Here is a 24,378-nt window from a genome sequence, read left to right on the forward strand (position 1 = left end):
TACTCATAATTAATTTTACCAATTATATTTATTTTAGCAGATTATTAAACTAACAGCGTAGTATATCTCATTCCTGCCTATATATATAGGTATTTATTATATAGGTACATAATATATACACTACTCACAAAAAGTATCGCATAAATTTTAAAACAGAAAAATGTTTAAAAATAATTTTTAATTTTTAGCATAATGTTATAATACTCGTCTATTGTCTTCTTTAGGTGTCTACAAACCTAAAGCATGTCATTTCAAGTTGAAGCGTGTTTTTGCAGAAAAAAAAACAGTAAACAAGACGCTGTTAAAAGAGAATATTTATTTTGGACATTTGTGTTCGAAAATTTGATCTGTGCACTATGTCTGCTTGAGTTTTCCATGACGAGGTGCGTTCTTACAAAAAATAAGTAATATAACGTCAGAACAAGCAGCCCAAATTGTAGCTTTAATTGGAGATGGACGATCGCAGAAATAGCTTGGTGATGTTATGGGAATGAACCAATCCAGCGTTTTAAGTGCTTTAAGAAGGTATAGAGGAAGTGGAGGAAACACAATAAGACCAATTCCAGGACTTCCTAGGCGCACGAACCCCGCAGATAAACGTTCTTTACATTTGTAGATTTTGCGTACACATCATGTTACATCTATATAACTACGAAATGATCTTTCCACAGCCAGTGGCCAGTAATATTCGGTTCGCTTCGGTTAGAACCAGATTAAGGGAATTTTTAATCAGAGCCAGAATGCCTGCTACTGCTCCACTGTAGGGATGGGAAAAACCTACCGATTAAAACCTAAAACCGGTTTTTTGGTTCGCAATAACCGGTTTTAGCGGTTGTTTTTTCTCTCGGTTATAACCGGTTTTTTCTTTTTACAGTAATAACCGGTGAAAAACCGGATAAGTTACTTCTGAAAAAAATAACGAATTCGAAGAAAAAATATTGTTTGTTTAAATTCATCAATAACTCTTGATTTGCTTAATGTTTATACATTTTCGTTAATGACTCTAGCAGTCACTGAAATATGTTAAGAAATGTGATAAGCTGAATTGGCTATTTTGATAAACTTGAGAATAAGCATGTCTTGCTTGTATACCTACACAAACGAGAATAAACTTATATTTATAAATCCAGGCGAAAAAAACCATTCCTCTGGAATCACTTAAAAAAAAATGAAAACAATAAAATTGTTTTGGGTAGGTATGTTGTACAAAAAGGATTTTTTTTCAGAAATACACTACACCTTCAAATTGAAGACAATAATACATCCAGTTCAGAATTTTTAGATTGATTTTATAAGTTTTACCATTTTTGATGTTACATTTTTGTTTTTATAATTCATAATACCTCTACACGTTATAGTATAATTTGCTTCATAATTTTTTACGTTTATAGTCTTATACCTAATTTCACCACCATTTGTATTTTGCAATTATTTGATATTATTTGGAGCCGAATTTTTCATTGCGTTAGTTTATTATAAAGGGTGTAACAAAAAGGTAGGTAAGAAATTAAATCACATATTCTGGGACCAAAAATAGATCGATTGAACCTAACTTACCTTAGTACATTTTCTGGAATTTCTGCAAAAGATTAACAATACAATTGCGATTCATCGTCAATATTTTGTGTTATGTCCCAATTATTGACATAATTCCCACAGGCATACTTATAAAATTATGTTAAAAAATATTTATTAACAGAATGTCATAAAAGTTAAGTAAATCTGATAATTATGTACAAATCGGCAACACTGTCGATTTTCTACACTGTCTGGTACTACGCGAAAAATGGCCGACGATCTGCGCAGTAATAGTGCGCGAACTTTTCCCGCCTTCTAGTGTGTCACTGCTGTTGCTTCATAATTTATTACGTTTATAGTCTCATAATACCTAATTTCACCACCATTTGTATTTTGCAATTATTTGATAATATTTGGAGCCGAATTTTTCATTGCGTTAGTTTATTATAAAGGGTGTAACAAAAAGGTAGGTAAGAAATTAAATCACATATTCTGGGACCAAAAATAGATCGATTGAACCTAACTTACCTTAGTACAAAAGTGCACATAAAAAAAGTTGCTGCCCTTAGAAGTTCCAAAATGAAAATAATATATTTTTTGCAATATATCGAAAACTGTTAGGGATTTTATATTAAAAATGGGCATGTGTAGTATAGTATCACAAACTAAAGTGCAATACAAATTTAACATTTTAACCTATTGGATATTGAATATTAATTCAAAAAACGAAAACCGGTTTTTGGAATAACCGGTTTTTTTGACCCGGTATAACCGCCAAGTTAAACCGTAAGTAAAAAAACCGGTATAACCGAAAACAGGTGTTTTGACAAAAACCGCCATCCCTACTCCACTGTTAACGAGTGCACACCGTATATCACGTTTAAGTTTTGCACCAGAACATGTCGATTGGTATATTAACGACTGGACTAATATTCTTTTTAATGATGAGTCTGGCTTTGCACTTTGTGGATCGGACAGCCACTTTGCACTGTCGGATCCACAAAGTGCAAATCTTGACTCATCAATAAAAAAATATTAGTCCAGTCGTTAATATGCCAATCGACATTCTCTGGTGCAAAACTTAAACGTGTCATATACGGTGTGACCTCGTTAACAGTGGAGCAGTAGCAGACAGTCTGGGTCTGATTCCAAATTCCCTTAATGTGTTTCTAACCGAATTGGCACTTATTTGAACATTACGGACTGTGGAAAAATCATTTCGCAGTTGTCTAGTTGTAACATGATGTGTACGCACAGTCTGGAGATGCAAAATAACGTTCATCTGCGGGGTTCTTGCACCTGGGACGTCCTGGAACTGATCTTTTTGTGTATCCTCCACTTTCTCTATACCTTCTTAAAGCTCCTGAAACGCTGGATTGATAGGTTTCCAAAACATCAGCAAGATATTGCTGCGATCGTCCATCTACAATTAAACCTACAATTTGGGTGACGTTATATGTATTATTCATTTTTTGTAAGAACGCACCTCCTCATTGAAAACTCAAGCAGACATAGTGCACATCAAATTCTCGAACACAAATGCCCAAAATAAAGATTCTCTTTTAACAGCGTTTTATTTATTGTTGTATTTTTCGGCAAAAACACGATTCAACTTGAAATGTTATGGGTTTGTAGACACCTAAAGGAGACGATAGACGAGTATTATAACATTCCGCTAAAAATTAAAAATTATTTTTAATTTTTTTTCTGTTTCAAAAATTATGCGATACTTTTTGTGATTAGTGTATATCTTCGGAAAGATTCCCGCGGTTAATACAATGAAACTTATAGCTAAAATCAATATCATTACAAGAATTGATCTCAAAATTAAACTCACTAGGCTTCCGGATTAAACCACGTCGATATTCTCTTGGCTGAGCTTTCGACGTCCTGTCTGACGTCATCTTCAGGGCTTCCGGGGTCTCAGTCGCCCGAGTCTCCAGACACTACATCACTGCATACTGGTATATATATATATAGTCCAGGGTAATAGGGTTTTTCCCATGACACTCAAGCAGCCAGGGTACTGAAGCGTTTTTTCGACAGGTAATAATTATAAGAGCAAATTGTAACTATTTCCTGCGTAGGATCTGGCGACCATTTTTATTTATAAACAATTAAGTGTCAAAAATGGCATTTTTCCCTTTTTTTTCAAATCAATGGAAAACAGTGAAACTTATGGTTTTTTTAGTACAAATATCTTTGAGATTATGGAAAAAACTTTAAAATGACTTATTACAAAGTTTGATATACTCATTAATTGTTAATATAATTGCGAAAAAAGGTCGGAATTAAAAAAAATTAATTCCGCAATATCTATTGTAAAAATTAGTGTACAGCTTTGAAATGTTTGTCATACAAGGTTTCTTTAGTGCCTAATATGTGATAAAAATTTCAAAGCGATTCATTCAATTGTTTAAATTTTATTCAAATTGTTTATCCCAGAGAGCATTTTTTTTGCGATAACATAAGTCAGAAAAAATGACGTTAGAACCATTTCACAGGTGTCAAGTGAAAGAGAATGAGCTATGTGTTCAACTTAATTTAAAAAAAGCGAATAAAAAATGCATTTATTAGTAATAAATAATTATGCAAATGTACCGTAAATCTTTCCTTATAAACTTTTTATTTTGTTATATAAGAAATTATATATATTACAATTTTTTATCAATTATGATATAAATAACATTACTTGGTAGTTGTGCACTTAAAACAGGGTAAAAAAGTTAATTTTTTTGGAAAAAGTTATTCAAAAAGTTTATAAGGAAAGATTTACGATACTTTTGCATAATTATTTATTACTAATAAATGCATTTTTTATTCGCTTTTTTTAAACCAACTTGAAAACATAGCTCATGCTCTTCCATTTGACACCTGTGGAATGGTTCTAACGTCATTTTTTTCTGACTTATGTTATTGCAAAAAAAATGCTTTCTGAGATAAACAATTCGAATAAAATTTAAACAATTGAATGAATGGCTTTGAAATTTTTATCACATATTAAGCACTAAAGAACCCTCATTTGAAAAAAATTTCAAAACTGTACACTAATTTTTACAACAGTTATTGCGAAAATATTTTTTTTTGCAATTCCGACCTTTTTTCGCAATTATATTAACAATAAATGAGTATATCAAACTTTGTAATATGTCATTTTAAAGCTTTTTCCATAATTTCAAAGATATTTATAATAAAAAAATTATAAGTTTCACTGTTTTCCATTGATTTAAAAAAAAAAGGGAAAAATGCCATTTTTTGACAGTTAATTGTTTATAAATAAAAATGGCCGCCAGATCCTACGCAGGAAATAGTTACGATTTGTTCCTATAGGTATTACTTGTCGAAAAAACGCTTCAGTACCCTGGCTGCTCGAGTGTCACGAACAGGGTATATTTTTGTCTTATTACCCTGGCCTAATACTACTCAGTTTGCTATTACTTTCTCAGATTTATGTTTCCTGTAAGTATTGTACTGTTTACTTTGTTCAGTGCTTGTTTGTTTATATTTTAGTTTTCTTTGAGTGTTCTGTTTCGTTGTATTTTCGTTTTGATTCTATACTCCTTTTTTCTTACTTATTTCTGCTAGGACAAACTTTTCCTGTAGGTAGGTACTTCATCTATTGTTTAGTTTCTATGTCTTCTGTAGGTATATTATTACATTTTTTCTACAGTCATTTCTATACAGTTTCTAAACTCATCTCCTTAGGGTTTTCTCAATATTTTGACTATTTTGTCATACTAAATGGTGGTAAGTTTATGTCCTTTCGGGAACAAAAAAGCATTGTATTTAAAATGGTTCTGAAAAGGAAAGCATTTCAGTGATATGGGATTGTCAAAACTCTCAGCTCGTTGGTTTGAAGTTTTGGTATTTTTTGAGGCTTAAATATTAGTGAAAAATACTACTAGGTATCGAAAAAATGTTATCTATCGAATAGTTCTTTTTGTATCAAACAGTTTTTGTGTATTTTACTTTCATATTTTTGATACATTTTGAAATACAATAAGTCATACGCATAGTGATTCTAATATAAATAGAATATGATATTATAGAATATAATATGCTCCAAAAATATAAAAAAATGGGCTTCCTTATTTTTTCTATTCAATTGAAACATACAAGAAAATGAGATCTAGCCCTGTTCAACGATGAAACCTATTTTGATCTGTATAGAATTTATATATTAATGTGTTGCCAATATTAAATAAAATATAAACAAATACAATGCATTTTTTATTTAAACATATCAATATCAAGTATGCAGATTTATGAATGTACATTAGCTACTTAGGGAACATCCATAAACTACGTCGTTGAAAAGGGCGAGGGGGCCCCGAGTGCACATTCGACGTCGAAGACAGCATTATTAAAAGTATCAGATACGTAATCATATAAAACTACGTAAAATTTCAATACTAGCTATATAATATTCATTAAATCATATAATATGCTAATATAAATGAAATCGAAAATAAATGAAAACCAAAGGTTCACGAATATAAATACCGGCATTATTAATCGAAATTTGTGACCTAATACCTTCCGAAAATCTTTGCCATATCCTTAATAAATCCGCAGGTAGACACGGTTTGACTAAAGAAAATGACATAGCCGCGGATTTATCTGACTTTATACTTAGTGTCTCTAACGCCGTTAACTGAGTCTCTAACCTATCATATAATAAAGAAATGTATAGTTTATTGCCAGACGAAGTATTATTTATTACTAATTTAAGCAACTCCCGAACATGTACCTAGATCTGCAAATCGTCGCGACCGAAACGCGAAATAAGACAAGTCAATAATTTTAGCGTAATTATCTCCAGTCTCGGGAAAACCATCTACTAGTTGCGTAGCACTACTGCTCGGTACAGTAGCTTGATTTAAATACTCAACTTTACCGTTTAAGTCTATGTCCGAATCATTATGTATCTTTTGGAACTGAGACCAAAAAGGCAACCAGTTTTTAATGTTCCCGTCAAACTTTTTGATTTTTAACGTAGGTAATTTGAATTGACGCTTACCCTGTATGCTCCCTGTGCTATTACCAGTTGTCCTAGAGGCCACCTCATTCTCCACGGACGTAGCTATTCTTGGTTGAACCCGTTTCTCGAACTGTATGTATTCAGGTCCGCAAACTTTCTAATGTAGCTGTTACTGCTTTCCATTTCCACTAGCAGATCTTGTTCACTGGCATCCTCGTTCAATAGGAAAGCATAAATTTCGTCATCTATTCTCCTTAGATCATCCATTTTCTGTCGTAATAGATCTAAGGATATTTTGATTAGTCGTACTTCACCTTCCTGGCCTGATAATAGGTCAGCAACTGTGTTGCTGCTTTGCTGAAAGTGGTACACGAAGCACTTTGCGATTTCATGAATACGATCAAGCAGAATTTGGAATCTTCAATATTTTCTGACAGAATTACTGTAATGTCCGCGTAACTAATTACATCAAGTAGTTTCCCGTTGATTTTTATTCCATACGGCTTCTTTCACATGTCTTTTTAAATAAATAGTCCGAGTAAAGATTGAACAATGTTAGGACCACAATGCAACCTTGTCGTCTGTGAGAATCACTCCAGTGTCATCTATTGCATTAAATAGTTTTACTATCACTTTTATTTTAACTTCTTTTATAGAATTTTATATTTTTTTCTGTTGTATAATCACCATTCAAAACTTAAAAACAAAACAGCCGAGTCTAAGTGAACGTCTCTATAAAGCAGGCCGCGCACTGAATCGGCATAGAGCGATCGGCTCGGCTAAGAGCAATCGGCAGATTTTGCTATACATGGAAATAAATAAGCCACCGCGCACCACCTAAGAACGTTCGACGTCACTATATGCCAATTCAGTGCGTGGCCTGCTTCAGACTGCAGAAAGATCCACTACTACTACTATCGACGCCAACGTCCAGAGGCGTACGCAACTTTTAGGGAGAAACTCCGACGTAGTCACCTAAGGCTGGATAAGATGGAAATAATTCCACCAGAACTCAATCCTCTTGATACTGCAGATATCTGGGATGAATGAATTTTCACTATAAGAGGGATTTATATTTCACCTATATGGCTCAATACATCTGGATATTTATATGTTCAATTCAAATAAAAAAAATACTTATAATGATGTTTTATTACATGTAAAAAATGTTAGCATTATAAAATAAAAGAAAAAACAAAGTGTATAAATAAATAACTGCAATAATGCATATACAGTCTTAGTTTTGTATCGGCAAACACAAACAGGAAAGGTAATATTTACCGATACTTACGTAAAATAATCTCACACTTACACTACTAAGGATATTAACAATTTATTTTAAACACTTCTTTATAAAAAATTAATTTTACCTTTTACATTTTTCTAACACATTCCAAGTAAATCCCTTCACTAATAATCAGTATTGATGGAAAACATATAGTTAAAAATGTTGAACAAACTACTGGACTTATATACATAAACGATAGTGATATATTTAGAAGCCAAAGAGCAGGGCGATAAATGTTAGACTCTCTAAGTAATTATCATCAGGCAATCGAGAAAAAACTGGGCTTTCCTTCAAAATATGCACTCGTTTTGTCGAAGATATAAAAAATACGAAAATATATTACACATGCTCTGTACCTTTACACTACATAGAATGAACACCACTCGGACCACACCCCTCACAGAACAACACATATTAAGCGACCTCATTTATTTGGGCATTTAAATTAATAACCGCAGAGCCAATGAGTTTTAAACTACAACGTTTAAAAAAATTGCTGACTACTGCCAGACCGCCAACACGGAGCATGAGCGGACCAGTCATATAAGTAGTGCACATTGGCTAGCGTGTGATGAGTATTCTAAATGGATGATACAGAGAGGAAGATGCCAACCGCAATTGGCAGAAGGACTCGAATCAATGCTAAGAGAGTTCATGAGCAACAGTTTATACGAAACAAAAAAATGCCTTATTGTTGGTGCAAAATGATTACAAGAGGAAAGCAGGCTACGAGGATAAGAGGAAGAGAAGTAATCGAAAGTAGTAGGCCGGACACGATGTACAGTGCGCAAAAGAAGGAACTGAAGACGAAGATCCGATCCGAGAAAAGACATTGGGAGAAAGCTGTGTGACAAGATGGAGGAGGACGTATATGACTAACTCAAACATTTAGCGCCATAAATATGAACATGAAATGATACTGCCAAAAACATATATAAATGTGCTGCTTGGAATACAGCGAATTCTGGTGAATTGGAAGATCTACAGACACGAACTCATTCGAAAGAGGAAATAAGTATTGACCTATTTAGGTTCTTCCGTGCATAGGTAAACTATACGAGATGTTACTAAAAGGATGAATCAACAGTCATTGACTAGTCTGTCACCAAGAAAGTACAATTCTCGAAAAAACACGAGGCAGTTGATGCGCTGATCAAAGTCTTCCGGGATTTTTGCAGAGTGGAGGCTGACCAATAAGGATGGGCAGGTGCAAGTAGGAAGGTAAGTGAGACATTCCGTGAGAATCATGCATGAATAAGGTAGATGATACCGTGCCCATTTTGAGCCTCATCTAGGATAATTTTCACATCTCCCCTCATAAAAGACTAAAAAAAAAGAGAAGTATAAAATAAGATGTTTAGAAGTGAACGGCTAAGATAGTGGTAAAAAGGATAAAACTTTAAACGAAAATTTGCAACACGTATATCACACCTTCAGTAATTTATGCACTATTATACTGTATTTAGTGTCCAATACGTTTCTTCTTTTTTCCGTTTTTCTCAATGTTTCCTTGTTTCAATTATTTTTAAAATTTCCTTATACATCAAGATCTAATTTGTTATATATATTCTTTGGTCAGTATATTCCTCTTATTATCTTCTTACCTAAATTTTCCCCTCAGTCATTTTATAACTACTGATCTTATTTTTTTCTATTTTTTACATTTCATAAACTTACAAAATCTAAATGAGATTATTTTACATAAACATTTACTTTATTACGATTGAAAAAATTTAAATTGTATATATACACATCTAACATACAAAGTGACATTCACAATGAGAAAATTAATGTAATTTATACATGATACAATAAGCAACTTAAAGCACTACATCTTTAAGCAAGTTAGGTTTCTGAGTATTGTACTAATCTACCACATTTAAAGTCATTTTTATACAAAATTATAATGATATGGGTTTACAAGACGAGCGTTTTCATGTTAGTTTTTATCCAAGAAGTGCATCAAATGTTTAATTATTTAAAATACTAAATTTTCGTTGACGAAATACCCTACTTGTTCGATCTTTATATGTACAATGTTATACGGAAACGTATTAAATAATTCAAATACACTGTGAGTAACTAATTTGTTACCTCAATATAAAGAATGGAAAATATTAGATGACAAATGCCATCGAATATAAACCGATGGAATAAAGTACACTTGAAGAACATATAGAACTTTAGATACGTAGACTATACTGTTATAATCGCAGATAGTCCACAGGGTTTTCAAAGACTAATATATGTAATTCCTGGAGAAGGTGACCATATGAAGTTGGAAATAATTTGTTATGACACTTACCAGAAGATACAATTTAAAAGTTAATATACATATATACAATCAGTCAATCAAACAAATTAATTAGATATATTTGTTGTTGGATAACATAAGATTAAAATCCAGTAATTAATTCCCGAAACAGCGTGGAAATGTCATTCATTAGGATAAGTAATCTGCAAACACACACTTCTCAACATCCAGACTTACGATACCGATTTATTAGAGTTGAAACATAGAAACTGGAAATACGTCCAGAAGATAGAACTGAAGCATTTAAGATGTGACTTTTTTGAGGACTATTAAAGAGATCCTGGATATAAAATATCACGAATATAAAGTTTTTGAGACGCATGGAATGAGAAATTACTTACAAAAATCAAGATGTGAAAAATAAGCTACTTGGTACATATTTATAGGCCTCTGATACATTTTTATGAGGCTAATTAAAGAAAGACAAATAGAAGGTCGGGGAGCATCCAATAAACATAGCATAAGACAGAATAATTTGCCAACATTACCAACTTTCAGTCATGGGAAAGATACGGAAAGAACAAGTAAAGTATACAAACATACTAACCAAATGTAACTGGTTTGAAACGCTTGTCTACTAAAGCCTTAAACGTTCTGTGGTCAATTGTAGCACAGCATTGAGCACTATTTCTAGTTGTTACGTTCAAATATAAAAATAAATTTTGGACTCGAAACAAAAATTTGTGCTTATATGTATCTTCTGACCGTTAATTTCGGGTTTAAATTAACAGCAAAATGTATGTGATTTGATATTGAAAGCAGACTATTTGTGGATGCTTATATCAAAAGTTGTATAAATGTATAAAAATCTCAAAAGTTACCCTCAGTCTTTAAGTTTTCTCTTGCTTACTACTCATCAAAACCAAATTGGAATACTAACTCTACATATCTATGTATATGGTTAAAGGACTCCTCGATCGTTCAACAGATCACCGTCTAAAGTTGTACGATTGCGTATTTCGGTATGGCGCGTGTACTATGCTTTATACAATATATAATCTAACTATATATTATATAGTTCTCGAGTTCAAGCTTGAATTTGATTACGCCGACTTTCGACTTTGCCTGTGGAGTTTTCGTCCGGACCTATCGAAGTTACTTCATTGCTACACTCAATGGCGCTACGTTTGCATTACTATTTGTATTGATTGTATTGGCCATTACTAATGTATTGGTCAGGTCATAGCCACCTTTACTTTACAAGCCATGAAGAGAAAAAGGCAACGTCGCAATTGATGACGTCGCTAATCTGACTTTCGGACTACCGCTTTCGAAACTACGATTTTAAAGTAGAAATTCTGGTAAAATTTATAGTATTTTTTGAGTCGAACACGAAAATATTATTAATTAGAAGTTTGTACAAAATAATATTAAAAGTAATTCCTTGTAAGTAACGTTTATTATACAAAAAAAAAAAAAACCAATAACAAGAATATAAACGGGATTCATTTTTTTTCGAATCCTAAGAAAACTAATAAGTATTTTTCAAAAATTTAAACGCAGAATGAAAGATTACGTTAGGACCGAGGGCCGAAAGTCCCTGAAAACTTCTATGTTTATTTTAATAAGTTACAGGGGTGAAAAACTAAGAAAATTTAGTGTGATTTTTAGTTTCAATTATGTCATTAAAAAACTTTTTATTCATTCTAAGTGACTTTCGGCCCTCGGTAATAAAGTAATTTTTCATTCTGCGTTTAAATTTTTCAAAAATACTTATTAGTTTTCTCAGGATTTGAAAAAAATGATTACATTTAAAATACAGGCGTCAAAATTTTGCATTTTGTTCCTTTCCACTTAAAGTTTGTCGCACTTATTTAGAAACACCATGAATTGATAAAGAACAAATCTAGTTGTTAAACATAAGCGAATTGATCAAAAAACAGAATGTTAAGAAAACCGGAGTCTATAGTTGGGTTTTAATTTCAGTATTTTATAAATGCCCGGTACACCATAAAAATTTAACTGGTTAGCAACAATATTATTACAGCGGTATTGTAAAAGAATTGGGCTATAACATATTTAAAAAATCACTTAAATCTGCCAACAGGTTTAGGAAATATAAGACATTAAAAATGACAAAATTTTTAAGTGGACGGATTTCTATATGCACGCAATATAGGCACTTGGAGCACGAAATATTGTAAAATATTTCAGTTTCTCTGTAAATACAGTGAAAATTATTTAAAAACAAATGAGAACTGTCAGAATTAATCGGTCTACCAATAGATGTTGCCAAATTTCAACTTCATGGCTTGTAAAGTAAAGGTGGCTATGGTCAGGTATGAAGATGAATCCTGTGTTTACGGCACCCATGTATATTACCTGGTATAATACATTCTATACTATCGTATATCAACAGGTGAAACAAACAGTTCCCTTTTGGCTTTATAGAAATAAACTTTTTTCTGGATTCAAATTGTGTTTATATCCCAAATATTTCACTGCGACGAGACGAAAACGTTTTTGTTAATTTTTAAATTGTTTATAAGATTGATAAACAAAATGTCGAATAATGGGAAACTAGATTATTATATTGACAACAATTTGGAGTTTAATACCAACATTTGTGATTGCAGTGATTTTTTAAAGGCTCGAATAGTATTATACAGCTAGAAAACTTACATAACGATGGCTTAACTTGCACAGCGGCTAACTCCGTTTTTTAAAACACTTTTTTAACTCCGTTTTACAGGAACACAAAAAAACTTCTTAAAATCACAGAATTGGTATATTGGGTAACTCCTCAATTCACATAGTAAATAGTTACGTTAAAAATGGACAACTCCATCCTCAACATATTATGTTATAACTAGGATATTTCTCACAAAAAGTTATATTATTTCATTAAAACTACTTACCGGTAAAATGGAGTTAGCCGATTTGCAAGTTAAGCCATCGATAAGTTAATATTAAAAGAGCTACTTTATTATGCAACCTTCAAAAAGAAGTTTAAATTTTGTTATTAACACCTTCGTGGGTATTTTAGCTTCGCAGGTATTTCAAATTCTTCCCTAACTTCCGCAATTTTTTGTCTCTTGACAGAGTCGTACGCCTTTTTAAAATATATGAAACATACTATTGCCGGGATTTTGTTATAGCAACTGGTCAGTACCTCTTTCATTATGAATATCTGATCGGTTGTTCATCTGCCTTTCCTAAACCCTGCTTGATATTCCCCTATCTGTGGTTCAACTACTACCTCCAGCCTGATTTTAATGATTGTTGCTATTATTTTATATATCACATCTAGCAGAGATGTCCCCCGAAAGTTTTTACACTTTGCCTCATCGCCATCCTTTAAAATCGGTATTATTGTTGCTTTTTCCCAATCATTCGGCATCTGCTCGGCTGACCAAGGCGAAGAAATCAAATAGAGACAGTCACAAAGTAAAAATACCAATCAAGGCGAAGGAATCAAATAGAGGCAGTCCAAAGTAAAAACAACAACCAAGGCAAAGATATAAAAAGAGTAGCCCAAAGTAAAAACACCAACCAACGCGAAGAAGCACGATATGTGAAAGTCAAATTTCTCCCAACCAGCTCGGATTCATAAATGCTGTTGGTACGAGAGGGGCTTTGTTTTCAATTCAGTCTTATTCCCGATATGCAGAAACGTTTACGCATGTCTGGTTGATTACGAGTAAGCGTTTGATCGAGTACAGTAAGCTAAGATGATGCAAATACTAAAAGAAGCAGGAATTAACAACCAGGATCTGAAAATAATTAGAAACCTTTATTGGAATCAAACTGCAAACCTCAGAGGCAAGACTATATATTTTCTCCTCTTATGTTCAATCTCTACTCTGAAAGAATATTTATCGCAGCTTTGCACTAAATTAAAAAAGGTATTCTACTAAACGGGTGTCGGCTAAATAACATCAAGTATGCAGATGACACAACAGTATTTGCGGATAACCTAGAAGACCTACAAGTCCTTATGAACAAAATCACGCATTACATTCAATTATATCCACTCAATATAAACGTAAAGAAGACAAAACTTATGATTATTAGCAAGGAAAAGATAACAGAAATCCAACTTTACATCAACCAAACCCCTGTGAAGAGTGACACATTACAACTACACCGGCACTATAATAAATGAAGAATGGACCAAGAACCAAGAGGTAAGAGCGCGAATTGGCAAAGCTAGATCCACCTTCAACCGGATGGGGGACTTCTTGAAGAGCCACAACCTCTCTCTAGGCATAAAACTGAGAATGCTGCGATGCTACGTCTTCTCTGTCCTTTTTTATGATGTTGAATTCTCAGAAGAACGAAGAAGAACCGAGAGGTACTGACCACCATCAAATCTCGAAAGTTGTAATATTTTGGACACAATGCGAAATGAATCCAGTCCCTCTTACAAGCCACTGCAAGGAAAACTATTTGGAAAGCGAGGTCCAGGAGGAAGAACATCCTGGTTAAAGAACCTCAGAACGTAGTTCAACACAACATCTGTGCAGCTTTTCCGCACTGCTCCGGATTCACCGCTGTGAATTTTCCTATTCATTAAAAAGAGGTATTAATCGGTACTGATATGAGGTGTCGCAGTACTTCGGATATACTAAGCTTTGTAAAGGTATCGAAATTTCATGGCTTTTATTCAACATAGACTATAGAAAACAAAATATATGTCGCAGTACAGGGACTATGCTGCCTATCTTTACTAACCTTTACTACAATACTACAACTATTTAATAACTTGGAAGTTACCTTGCATGCCTGTACTCTAGTTGTTTGGAGGTGAGTTTTTGTTTTATAGTTTTTATTGTATATTGTAATATTTGTCTAACACTTTTGATAATTATACAGGTTGCAACAAAAAGGCAGGTCATAAAATAAATATTCTGGGACCAAAAATAGTTTGACTGAACCTAACTACAAATGTTCACATAAAAAAAAATATATCCCTTTGAGTTACAAAATGAAAATCGATTTTTTACAATATATCGAAAATTATTAAAGATTTTTTATTGGAAATGGACATGTGGCATTCTAATGACAGGAACATCTTAAAAAAAAATTACAGTGAAATTTGTACACCCCTAAAAATTTTATGGGGGTTTGGTGTACCCCTCAAATATTTGTGTACGTTCCAATTATATTATTATTGTGGTACCAATAGTTAAACACAATGTTTTTAAAACTTTTTTGCCTTTTAGTACTTTTTCGGTAAGCCAGTTTTTATCGACATATTTTGAATATTTGTAAAATCCAACACATATTTTTAAATGGTTAAGTAAGATTATATAATATTATTTTCATAACATTATTATAGTATTTTTACTACAAAAGCGATATTACGTAGGTCAAAATTTTTGACGTAAGAGAACTGTCAAAACATTAAAATGTGATTTTTCATTATTGCCATGTTTATAATAAACATGGCAATAATGAAAAGTCACATTCTAATGTTTTGACAGTTCTCTTACGTCAAAAATTTTGACCTACGTAATATCGCTTTTGTAGTAAAAATACTATACCAGGTCTCTATAATATTATTTAACCATTTAAAAATATGTTTTGGATGTTACTAATGTTTAAAATATGTCGATAAAAAACTGGCTTAACGAAAAAGTACTTGTTTTAAAAACTTTTTTGTCTCTTAGTACTTTTTCGATGTCAGTTTTTAACGAGATACAGCTTCTTTTTTAATATGTTTCAAAATTTCCGAGTACCTAACAAAATGAAATATTTTTCATATTATTACCAGGTCTCTACAATCTTACTTAACCATTCACAAATATGTGGTGGATTTTACAAATGTTCAACATATCTCGATAAAAACTGGCTTATCGAAAAAGTACTAAGATGCAAAAAAGTTTTAAAAACATTGTGTTAAACTAATAGGACCAGAATAATAGTTTAATTGGAACGTACACAAACATATGAGGACTTTAAGGGAACAAAACCCCCATAAAATGTTTAGGGGATGCACAAACTTCACTGTTATTTTTTTTTAAAATATGTTCTTGCCATAAGAATGCTACATGTCCATTTTCGATATAAAATTTTTAACAGTTTTCGGTATATCGGAAAAAATTAATTTTCATTTTGTAACTTCACAGGGCTGTAACTTTTATATGTGCAGATTTCTACTAAAGTAAGTTTAAGTTTTTCGAACTATTTTTGGTTCCAGAATATGCGATTTAATTTATGACCTACCTTTTTGTTACACCCTGTATATAAAGAAATTTTATAACAACTTCAACAGCAATTATATTTGCCAAAATCATTAAAAGCATACCCAATTTTAATATTAGATCCTTTGACCTTCGCATAAAAGATCTATGATTATCAAATAATTCCTACCACTATTCAAAATATCAATTAAAAATGTCACAACCCTTTTCGGATAATATGTCTGAATTCACAAATAGTCTGCTCGTTGAACCTTAACAAAATTTATAAAACAAAGTATCCTGGAAAATTCTTTTCAGTTCTATAAAAATAGTTGCAATAAACTGCCAATAAATATTACGTAAACCGAATAACATTACAACCACAAAAACTAATACATTAAAATATATTATCTGCACAATACGTAATAAACAAGTACCTAGTAATAACTATGGAATTAATTAAGTTCATTAATACTTGATTAATATTTTTACATATTTTTCAAACGTTTATTTATAATGATATTCAACATGACATTTATTTGGTCGTTGGGAACAAAAAAGCTAGAAAAATCAGAAAAGGAGTAGTATAGCAACAAAAAAAGTTAGAACACTCATAAAAGGAACATTATAAAAGAGAATATTGAATAACCAAAACTGGTATGAGAATGAGAAAATAGAAGAATAAATTAATAATTATAATAAGCCAATATTGAACTTGGTTAGATTCTCGTCAATAATTAATTCACCCGGTTTGGCGATCATTATAAACAAACTTGCCTGTGTGACTTGTTTGTGTCGGTGAGGTTTATGCGTAGTAAAACCTCCACAATCTCCTTAGTTTAGTTCAAAAAATTACAACAAGAGCATGAACATATCTCTAAAGAAACAAATAAAAAGACGTAAAAACTAGTAAATAAAAAATATGAAAATAAAAAAACATTTTTCGAGTACAAACTCTTATCTGTTTGTAATTAATCAAGCAACGACATATATAACGAATAAACTAATTGTTGAAATATACAATCTATCACATATAAGAAGAGAAAAAGACTTCTACCTTCATAAAGTTGTTCTCTAATGGATATACTATGAACATATCTGACAATAAAACGTCATTTTCGTCAAGAATTCACCAGTTTTGGCGATTGCTATAAACAGCCTTTTAATGATGACTAGTAACTGAGGAATTATAAGGATTGAAACCTCTGAAGAACCTGTTAAGGAAATTTAGATCAGCTTTAGCTCAGCTAAAATTTACTGTTTCAAACACGAATTCTATTTACTGGTCCTTATGTTTAAAAACAGGTTTTATCTTTACTTTATATAAACTGGTTAACATATTTGAATATTGTGCAGATAGTAATATGAGATTGCTTAAAATTGCAAAAACAACACTAACACTGTGAATTCGTTTAAAGTACTTTACGCCCTGATAGCTGTTAAAAATATATAATAATTCATACAGAATATCTTGTTCTCTAGTACCAACAATCTATATTACTGCTGTTTCATTAAATCGATACATTTTAAAATTAAACTCTTGCTAAATATTCGAATATGGATACGAATGGATACCTATTCAAAGGTGTGATGCTTCGGATAAGAATAAATCCAGATATTTCAGATATTAAAAATAAATTTTACATTTACACGAAACAATGATATAATTATATAAGGACACCAGTTGCTAATTTGTGCATGTGAGTTGGAAAAATAAAAAATTACAGTTTTATTTGCTACCTGAATGAAGCACTGTATATACAGTAGAACCTCTTTGAGTCAAACCGTAATAAGTCGAAACCCTCCAAGACTCGAAAAAATGTTTTGTTTCCTTTCCTTAAAGCCTCAAAACATCCATTACTCGAAATCTCAACCCTCTGTGAGGTCGTTAATAATATAAGGTCAAGCTAAATATAAAGTATTTTTTCCGAAAATTCAAAAAAAAAATTGTATAGTCCACGGACATGATGTGACCGACTTGACAAAGTATTTTTATTTCTGATGTCTATGCACGTAGGATACATAAAATATAATGTGCATTATTTAATTTTATATTAAGTCAGCAATAAACTAAGTTAACCTTTCCTTTTTTATTGTGTTTTAATAAAATATGTTACTTGCAAAATAAATCATGTCCGTGGATATCCTGCTACGTCCGTGGAAAACAAGAATCCACGGACGTGACGAAAAACACGTTACTAACAATCTACACATCACTATTTTGAGGTTAGGAAATGTTTTGGCTGTGGAATATAATCAGCTTTGTCTGTTTTAAAATAAAATATGTTACTTGTAAAATAAATTACGCCCGTGGATATTCTGCCACGCTATTGGAAAACAAGAATCCACGGACGTGACGAAAAACACTTTACTAACAATCTGCACATCACATTTTTGAGATTAGAAAATATTTGTACTGTGGTATGTATATAATAAGTTTTGTATATTTTAGTTACAGTGTGGTCCTCAAATCTAAATCTAAAATTACACCTACTTTTCTAAGGATCCACAGATGTGACAAAAGGTCTTGACGAAACAGATTTGACCAAACAAATCACTCTATACGCAAAATGCCTATTGAAATAACTTCACTGATGCGTTCAACAATTTGTTTGGTTTTATGCTTGCCTCGCCATCTGGTAAAAATTTGTGGTAATTTGTTGTAACATAATGTAGGTCCACGGACATGACAAATATTTTGTGACAATCTTTAAACCCATATAAATTAATAGCTGATCCAACTGAATTAATTTTATATTTAGGACTCAATTTTATATCTACAATTTGTTTTGTTATTTCTAATATGTTGTTTTTGGAATGTAGAAAATATAGGGGAATAACCCTCCTTAATAGAGCCTACAAAATATTTTCGAGTATCTTATATAGTCGCCTAAGTGCACATTCAGAGGAACTTCTTGGAGAATATCAAAGTGGTTTTAGGCGTGGTCAATCAACAACAGACCAGATCTTTGTGCTAAGGCAAATACTGGAAAAAACCAATGAATTCAATATCGACTCATACCATATTTTCGTAAATTTTAAATCGGCCTATGATAGTGTTTTAAGAAATAAATTGTATGAAGCCATGGATAAATTCCACATCCCTGATACACTGATAAGATTGGTTAAGGCTACAATGCGTAAAGTTGTTTGCAAAGTCGAAATACAGGGCGAACAATCACAGGCGTTTGAAACGCATGTTGGGCTGCGACAGGGAGATCCGCTGGCGAGTCTCTTCTTCAACATAGCTCTGGAAAAGGCGGTCAGAGATACCCGAATAGACAACAGAGGAAATATTTTTAATAACTGATCCCAAATTTTGGCATATGCAGATGACGTGGACCTAGTACGAATGAATCTCAACCTCTGTATGTAGAATCAACATCTGCCTAAGTTGAAAATCCGCGATGCTCGACTTTAGAGGTTCTACTGTAACTTGATTTAGTATAATTGTGACGTATAAGAGATTCTAATCATCACTGTATTAGTGTTTTAAAGTGTCAAAAGTTATAAAAACCATAGAGTAAGATACAATTAGAGAGCATTTAGTGTTAAAACTTGATATCTCTGAAATGAATGTCCTTAGAAAATGCTTTAAATTCAGTGCTGTATTTAAATATTTTTGTTAGCTTCGAATAGTTATCACATTCCTTCCACTGGCGATTCATCCCGTGTCATACATAGAAAGGGTTAATATTAAAATAATACTTATCAAATAATAGTTCTAGAAATACCTTCCCTTCAGTGAAGTAACAAAACTCATATCAATTAATAAAAGTCAAGCACGCGGGTTATTGTTTCATGTTTATAATGAGATCAAGAGTTTAATATGTGATGTGGATACGTTGAAGGATGTCAAAGACAAAACATTTCAAGCAGCAGGTATTTTGTGATGTTAGATTGTAGAACTTCTATGGTTACTTGTGCATGATCTTTGATAATTTCTGAAGCAGTTACAGCGTGTAATCTCCGAACAGAAAGCACTTCTTTGTGTTCAGATATACAAGACTAATCTATATGAAATTATTAGTTTATGTAATACATACTTAGTAGTGTAAGATTCGGGTTCACTGGTTGAAGTGGGAGAAATTTTAACGATAGTAAACGTTATTTAAACAAAAATAACGCAACAATGATAGAAATACCCGACCGATTTGCAAATTTTTCTTTTTTCCCAACTGCTCTTATTCATTTTGCTGTTACTTGAACTAGAAAATGGAATGAACTAATGTCAACTGATCTATTTCGAGCTGCAGTGAATATAATAAGATGGGTCAATGTGGTCCTTAACATCATAAGAAGAGAGGCAGGCACCTTTAGAACATCAAAATATTTAGACAAAATGCATATTTTCCTGTCAGTGGATACATTGAAAATACAGAAATAATTATATTATTCACTGAATTCACAGTCAATATTAATTAATTAGCGATAATAAAGAATAATACAAAGAAACTTTATCGAATGTTTGCCTATTTAACAAAAAAATTGTATACACATATCACAATCTTTAGTTTAAAAAAGTAAGTTTAGACCAAATATTCGACTAAAGTATTCGATAAATTACAATTCGTTAGTGCTCATCAATTGCTTAAAATTCATTGAGGAATATTTTGTCATCTATTCAATCTTCAAATTAAAAGAAACTTTTAATCAATATTCCTTATACATATTATATCCAAACATTTAAGAGCCGGTTCTAATTTTTAACACTGTTCTTCTTGCAGAGTTAGTTAGATACATGGTTTTATCTACTGTTATTTATTATATTATGTAACGTTTGGTCCAACTGGGAACTAGGAAGAATCTAATTTTTCTTTCAAATTTATCCTTAATATATACAGGGTGTTTCATTAAGAACGTCCAATCTCTGAGTTGTAGATTCTAGACCTTAAAATATTAAGATTTAACCCAAATCACTTAAATAAAATATGGCTCCTTACGAAGTTACCGGGAATTTTATTTAAAAATTTAAAAACTAATTTTGCTCAGTATTTTAGCACTATTCGACGTATCCATTTCATAATTGGCATAAAGTGTGGGTAATATACATCCTACGAAATTATGTTAAATAAACGTTTCTGGCTATTACCAGAGGCGTACGACAGGGGACAGGGAATGGTTGACCCTTCCCAAATTCTACGCCACTGATGAAATTGCCATTTTAGCGCAATTTTTCGATTCTCCAATACTCTCTATGTAAATAACATACTCTTCACTCGTAACGATAAAGTCATTAGTTTTCGAGATATTTGAAGTTTAAAATTAAGCGACACAATACATTAATCAAAATACCCGTGCCGTTATATGTTTAACTTCAAATAACTCGAAAACTAATTACGTTATCGTTACGAGTGAAGAGTATGTTATTTACATAAATATATTGGAGAATCGAAAAATTGCGCTAAAATGACAATTCTGCAAGTGGCGTAGAATTTGGGAAGGATGAACCATTCAGTCCCCTGTCGTACGCCTCTGGTAATAGCCAGAAACGTTTATTTAACATAATTTCATAGGGTGTAAGTACCTATACTTTGTGCCAAGTATGAAAAGGATACGTCAAATAGTTTTAAAATACTGAGAAAAAATAGTTATTAAATTTTTTAATAAAACACCCTGTAACTCAGTAAGGAGCCACATTTTATTTAAATGATTTGGGTTAAATCTTAATATTTTGAGATCTAGAATGTACAACTCACAGATTGGACATTCTTAATGAAACACCCTCTATATTATGTAGCTATGACTATTTTACGACAATTTTCAAGTTGAAAATTCAATTGTATAAATAAATAAGGCATCATAAAATGAGTAAGTGAGTTATAGATAGTTTAACATTCATTTCAGAGAGATATTTATATGTGTATGGCAGTACGAAATTTGAGCACAAGCTAAGAATTTTAAAGATCTACTCGAAAACGGTTATTGCTCAAAACAAACCTTACAGTCAATTGCCTTTGGTTTTAAACAAAATATTTTGGCTTTCAACTAGGAATAAAACGTTTTTCAGCTAATTTACAATGTTCCTAGATTATATAAATTACTTATATAAAAATACTTAATATCAGTGAGACCAATAATGGTATTTGGAATGAAATATAGAAGTTATATGGCACAAATCTTCAGTATTTATATTTCACAAAGTCCGTGGAGTTCTGCGTAATTTACAATTGCTCGATGAAGAAATTCGTACTGTGCCTGAAAACAAAATTTAAAAATTAATAAATCATGTATACAGTACAGGGTGTTTGGTAACGAATGGGCCATAGCTTAACCTTAGATTTCTGAGGTTAAAATAGGTCGACTTAAGCTAATTTACCTTTGTACGAAAGTTTATAAGAACCGAAATAGAGGGCGTAAAAGTTAAAATTTTGTGTTTTGGGACGAGAAACCTAAATTCCTCACCAAAAATTATATATTGCCCAGAGGGCGCCACATACGTCTTTCAGCGCTCATTTAATACGTTCAATTTGTTCTATCCCCATCCCCCATTCTATATAATTTTGAAATCACAACTTTTATTCCCCTATTATTTTTACTTAAAAAAGGTATACTACATTCATCTCACTAAACTCAACCTTTTTCTAGATAAACGCATTTTATATCTACGATGCAAAATTAAGTTTTTTGCATTTCATTGTAGCTACTACAAACCATTTGACATATCCTTGTTCTACTTGGCAGCAAGTGTAAGTACTGTAGACCCTACTAAATTATGTTAAACAAACGTTTCTGGCTACTACCAGTGGCGTACCACGGGGAAAAGTGAATGGTTGATCATTCCCAAATTCTACGCCACTGCCGGAATTGCTATTTTAGTACAATTTCTAGTATATCCAATACGTTCTATGTAAATAATATACTCTTTATTCGTACCGATAAAATAATTAGTTTTCGAGACATTTGAAGTTAAAAACGAAGGGGTATAACAAAATAACTGTGCCGTTTCATTTTTAACTTCAGATATCTCGAAAACTAATCGCTGGTACCTATGATTAATGTGATTCCTAATACATTTCCAGTGAAAAAAATAACTGTTTGATAAGTGTTGGCGATACAATTGTTGTTTATATGCTTGTCAGCGAAGACTATAACTCACAAAATATTTATAACAAAAAGATTTAGTTCATAATAGATGCCGACGAAAACAATTATTTCCCTTTCTGTTTCTGGTTCTGCCGACGAAAACAATTATTTCTGAGAACTTTTTACTAATTATAATTTTCGTGGACCCACAAACCGAAATGATGTTTTTTGGTAATTCTCCTCAAAAAATAAATTTTTTCGCTAACACTTTATTAGGGATTATAATTTACACAATCATATAATCGAAAATAATATTTTTCGCGGCGTTCATTGAAAGTTCTACTCGTAACGACATTTTTCGGAGTTATACTTTTCGTAGGCCGCGGCGTAATGACTTTACCGTTACAAATAAAGCGTACATTATTTACATACACAGTATTGAAGAATCTAAATATTATGCTAAAATAGCAGTTCCGTCAGTGGTGTAGAATTTGGGAAGGATCAATCTGTCGTACGCCTCTGGTAGTAGCCCCAAAAGATTATTTAACATAATTTAGTAGTGTCTACGTCTACAGCACCTACACTTTCTGCCAAGTATGACACGGATATGTCAAATAGTTTTAAAGTATTATTTTTTTTAAACAATTTATTATTTATTTAGAACTTTAAGAACTATTTATTTGTAGCCGGTACTTTAAAATTATTTGACATATTATCGGTATCACACTTGGCAGAAAGTGTAGGTACGGTATACCCTACTAAATTATGTTAAATAATCGTTTCTGGCTACTACCAAAGGCGTACGACATGTGAAAGTGAATGATTGACTTTTCCTAAATTCTACACTACTGACGGAACTGCTATTTTAGCATAATTTTTAGATTCGCCAATACTTTGTATGTAAATAGTAGACTCTTCATTCATAACGATAAAGTCATTAGTTTTCGAGAAATTGGAAGTTAAAAATGAAACGGCACACTTATTTTGATTAATGTATTTTATTCCACTTCGCTTTTAATTTCAAATATCTCGAAAACTAATGACTTTATCGTTACAAATGAAGAGTATATTATTTACATAGAAAGTATTGGAGAGAATCTAAAAATTGTACTAAAATAGCAATTCC

The 24,378-nt window shown here is 32.0% G+C and overlaps 1 protein-coding gene across 3 annotated transcripts in view; it reads right to left on the minus strand.

Annotated features, from left to right (window-relative positions):
* Window positions 1-15,566: 15,566 nt before the first annotated feature.
* LOC114324988 (tyrosine-protein phosphatase 69D) overlaps window positions 15,567-24,378 on the minus strand; it is a 63,739-nt gene continuing 54,927 nt past the window's right edge. For all 3 annotated transcript variants that reach the window (XM_028272920.2, XM_028272921.2, XM_028272919.2), the window contains exon 11: window positions 15,567-22,424. In XM_028272920.2, the coding sequence (XP_028128721.1) occupies window positions 22,356-22,424 (69 nt within the window). In that variant the 3' untranslated portion in view covers window positions 15,567-22,355. The remainder of the gene's footprint in view (window positions 22,425-24,378) is intronic.

The sequence above is a fragment of the Diabrotica virgifera genome, chromosome 10 (assembly GCF_917563875.1).
Source record: "Diabrotica virgifera virgifera chromosome 10, PGI_DIABVI_V3a".
Taxonomy (NCBI): Eukaryota; Metazoa; Arthropoda; class Insecta; order Coleoptera; family Chrysomelidae; genus Diabrotica; species Diabrotica virgifera.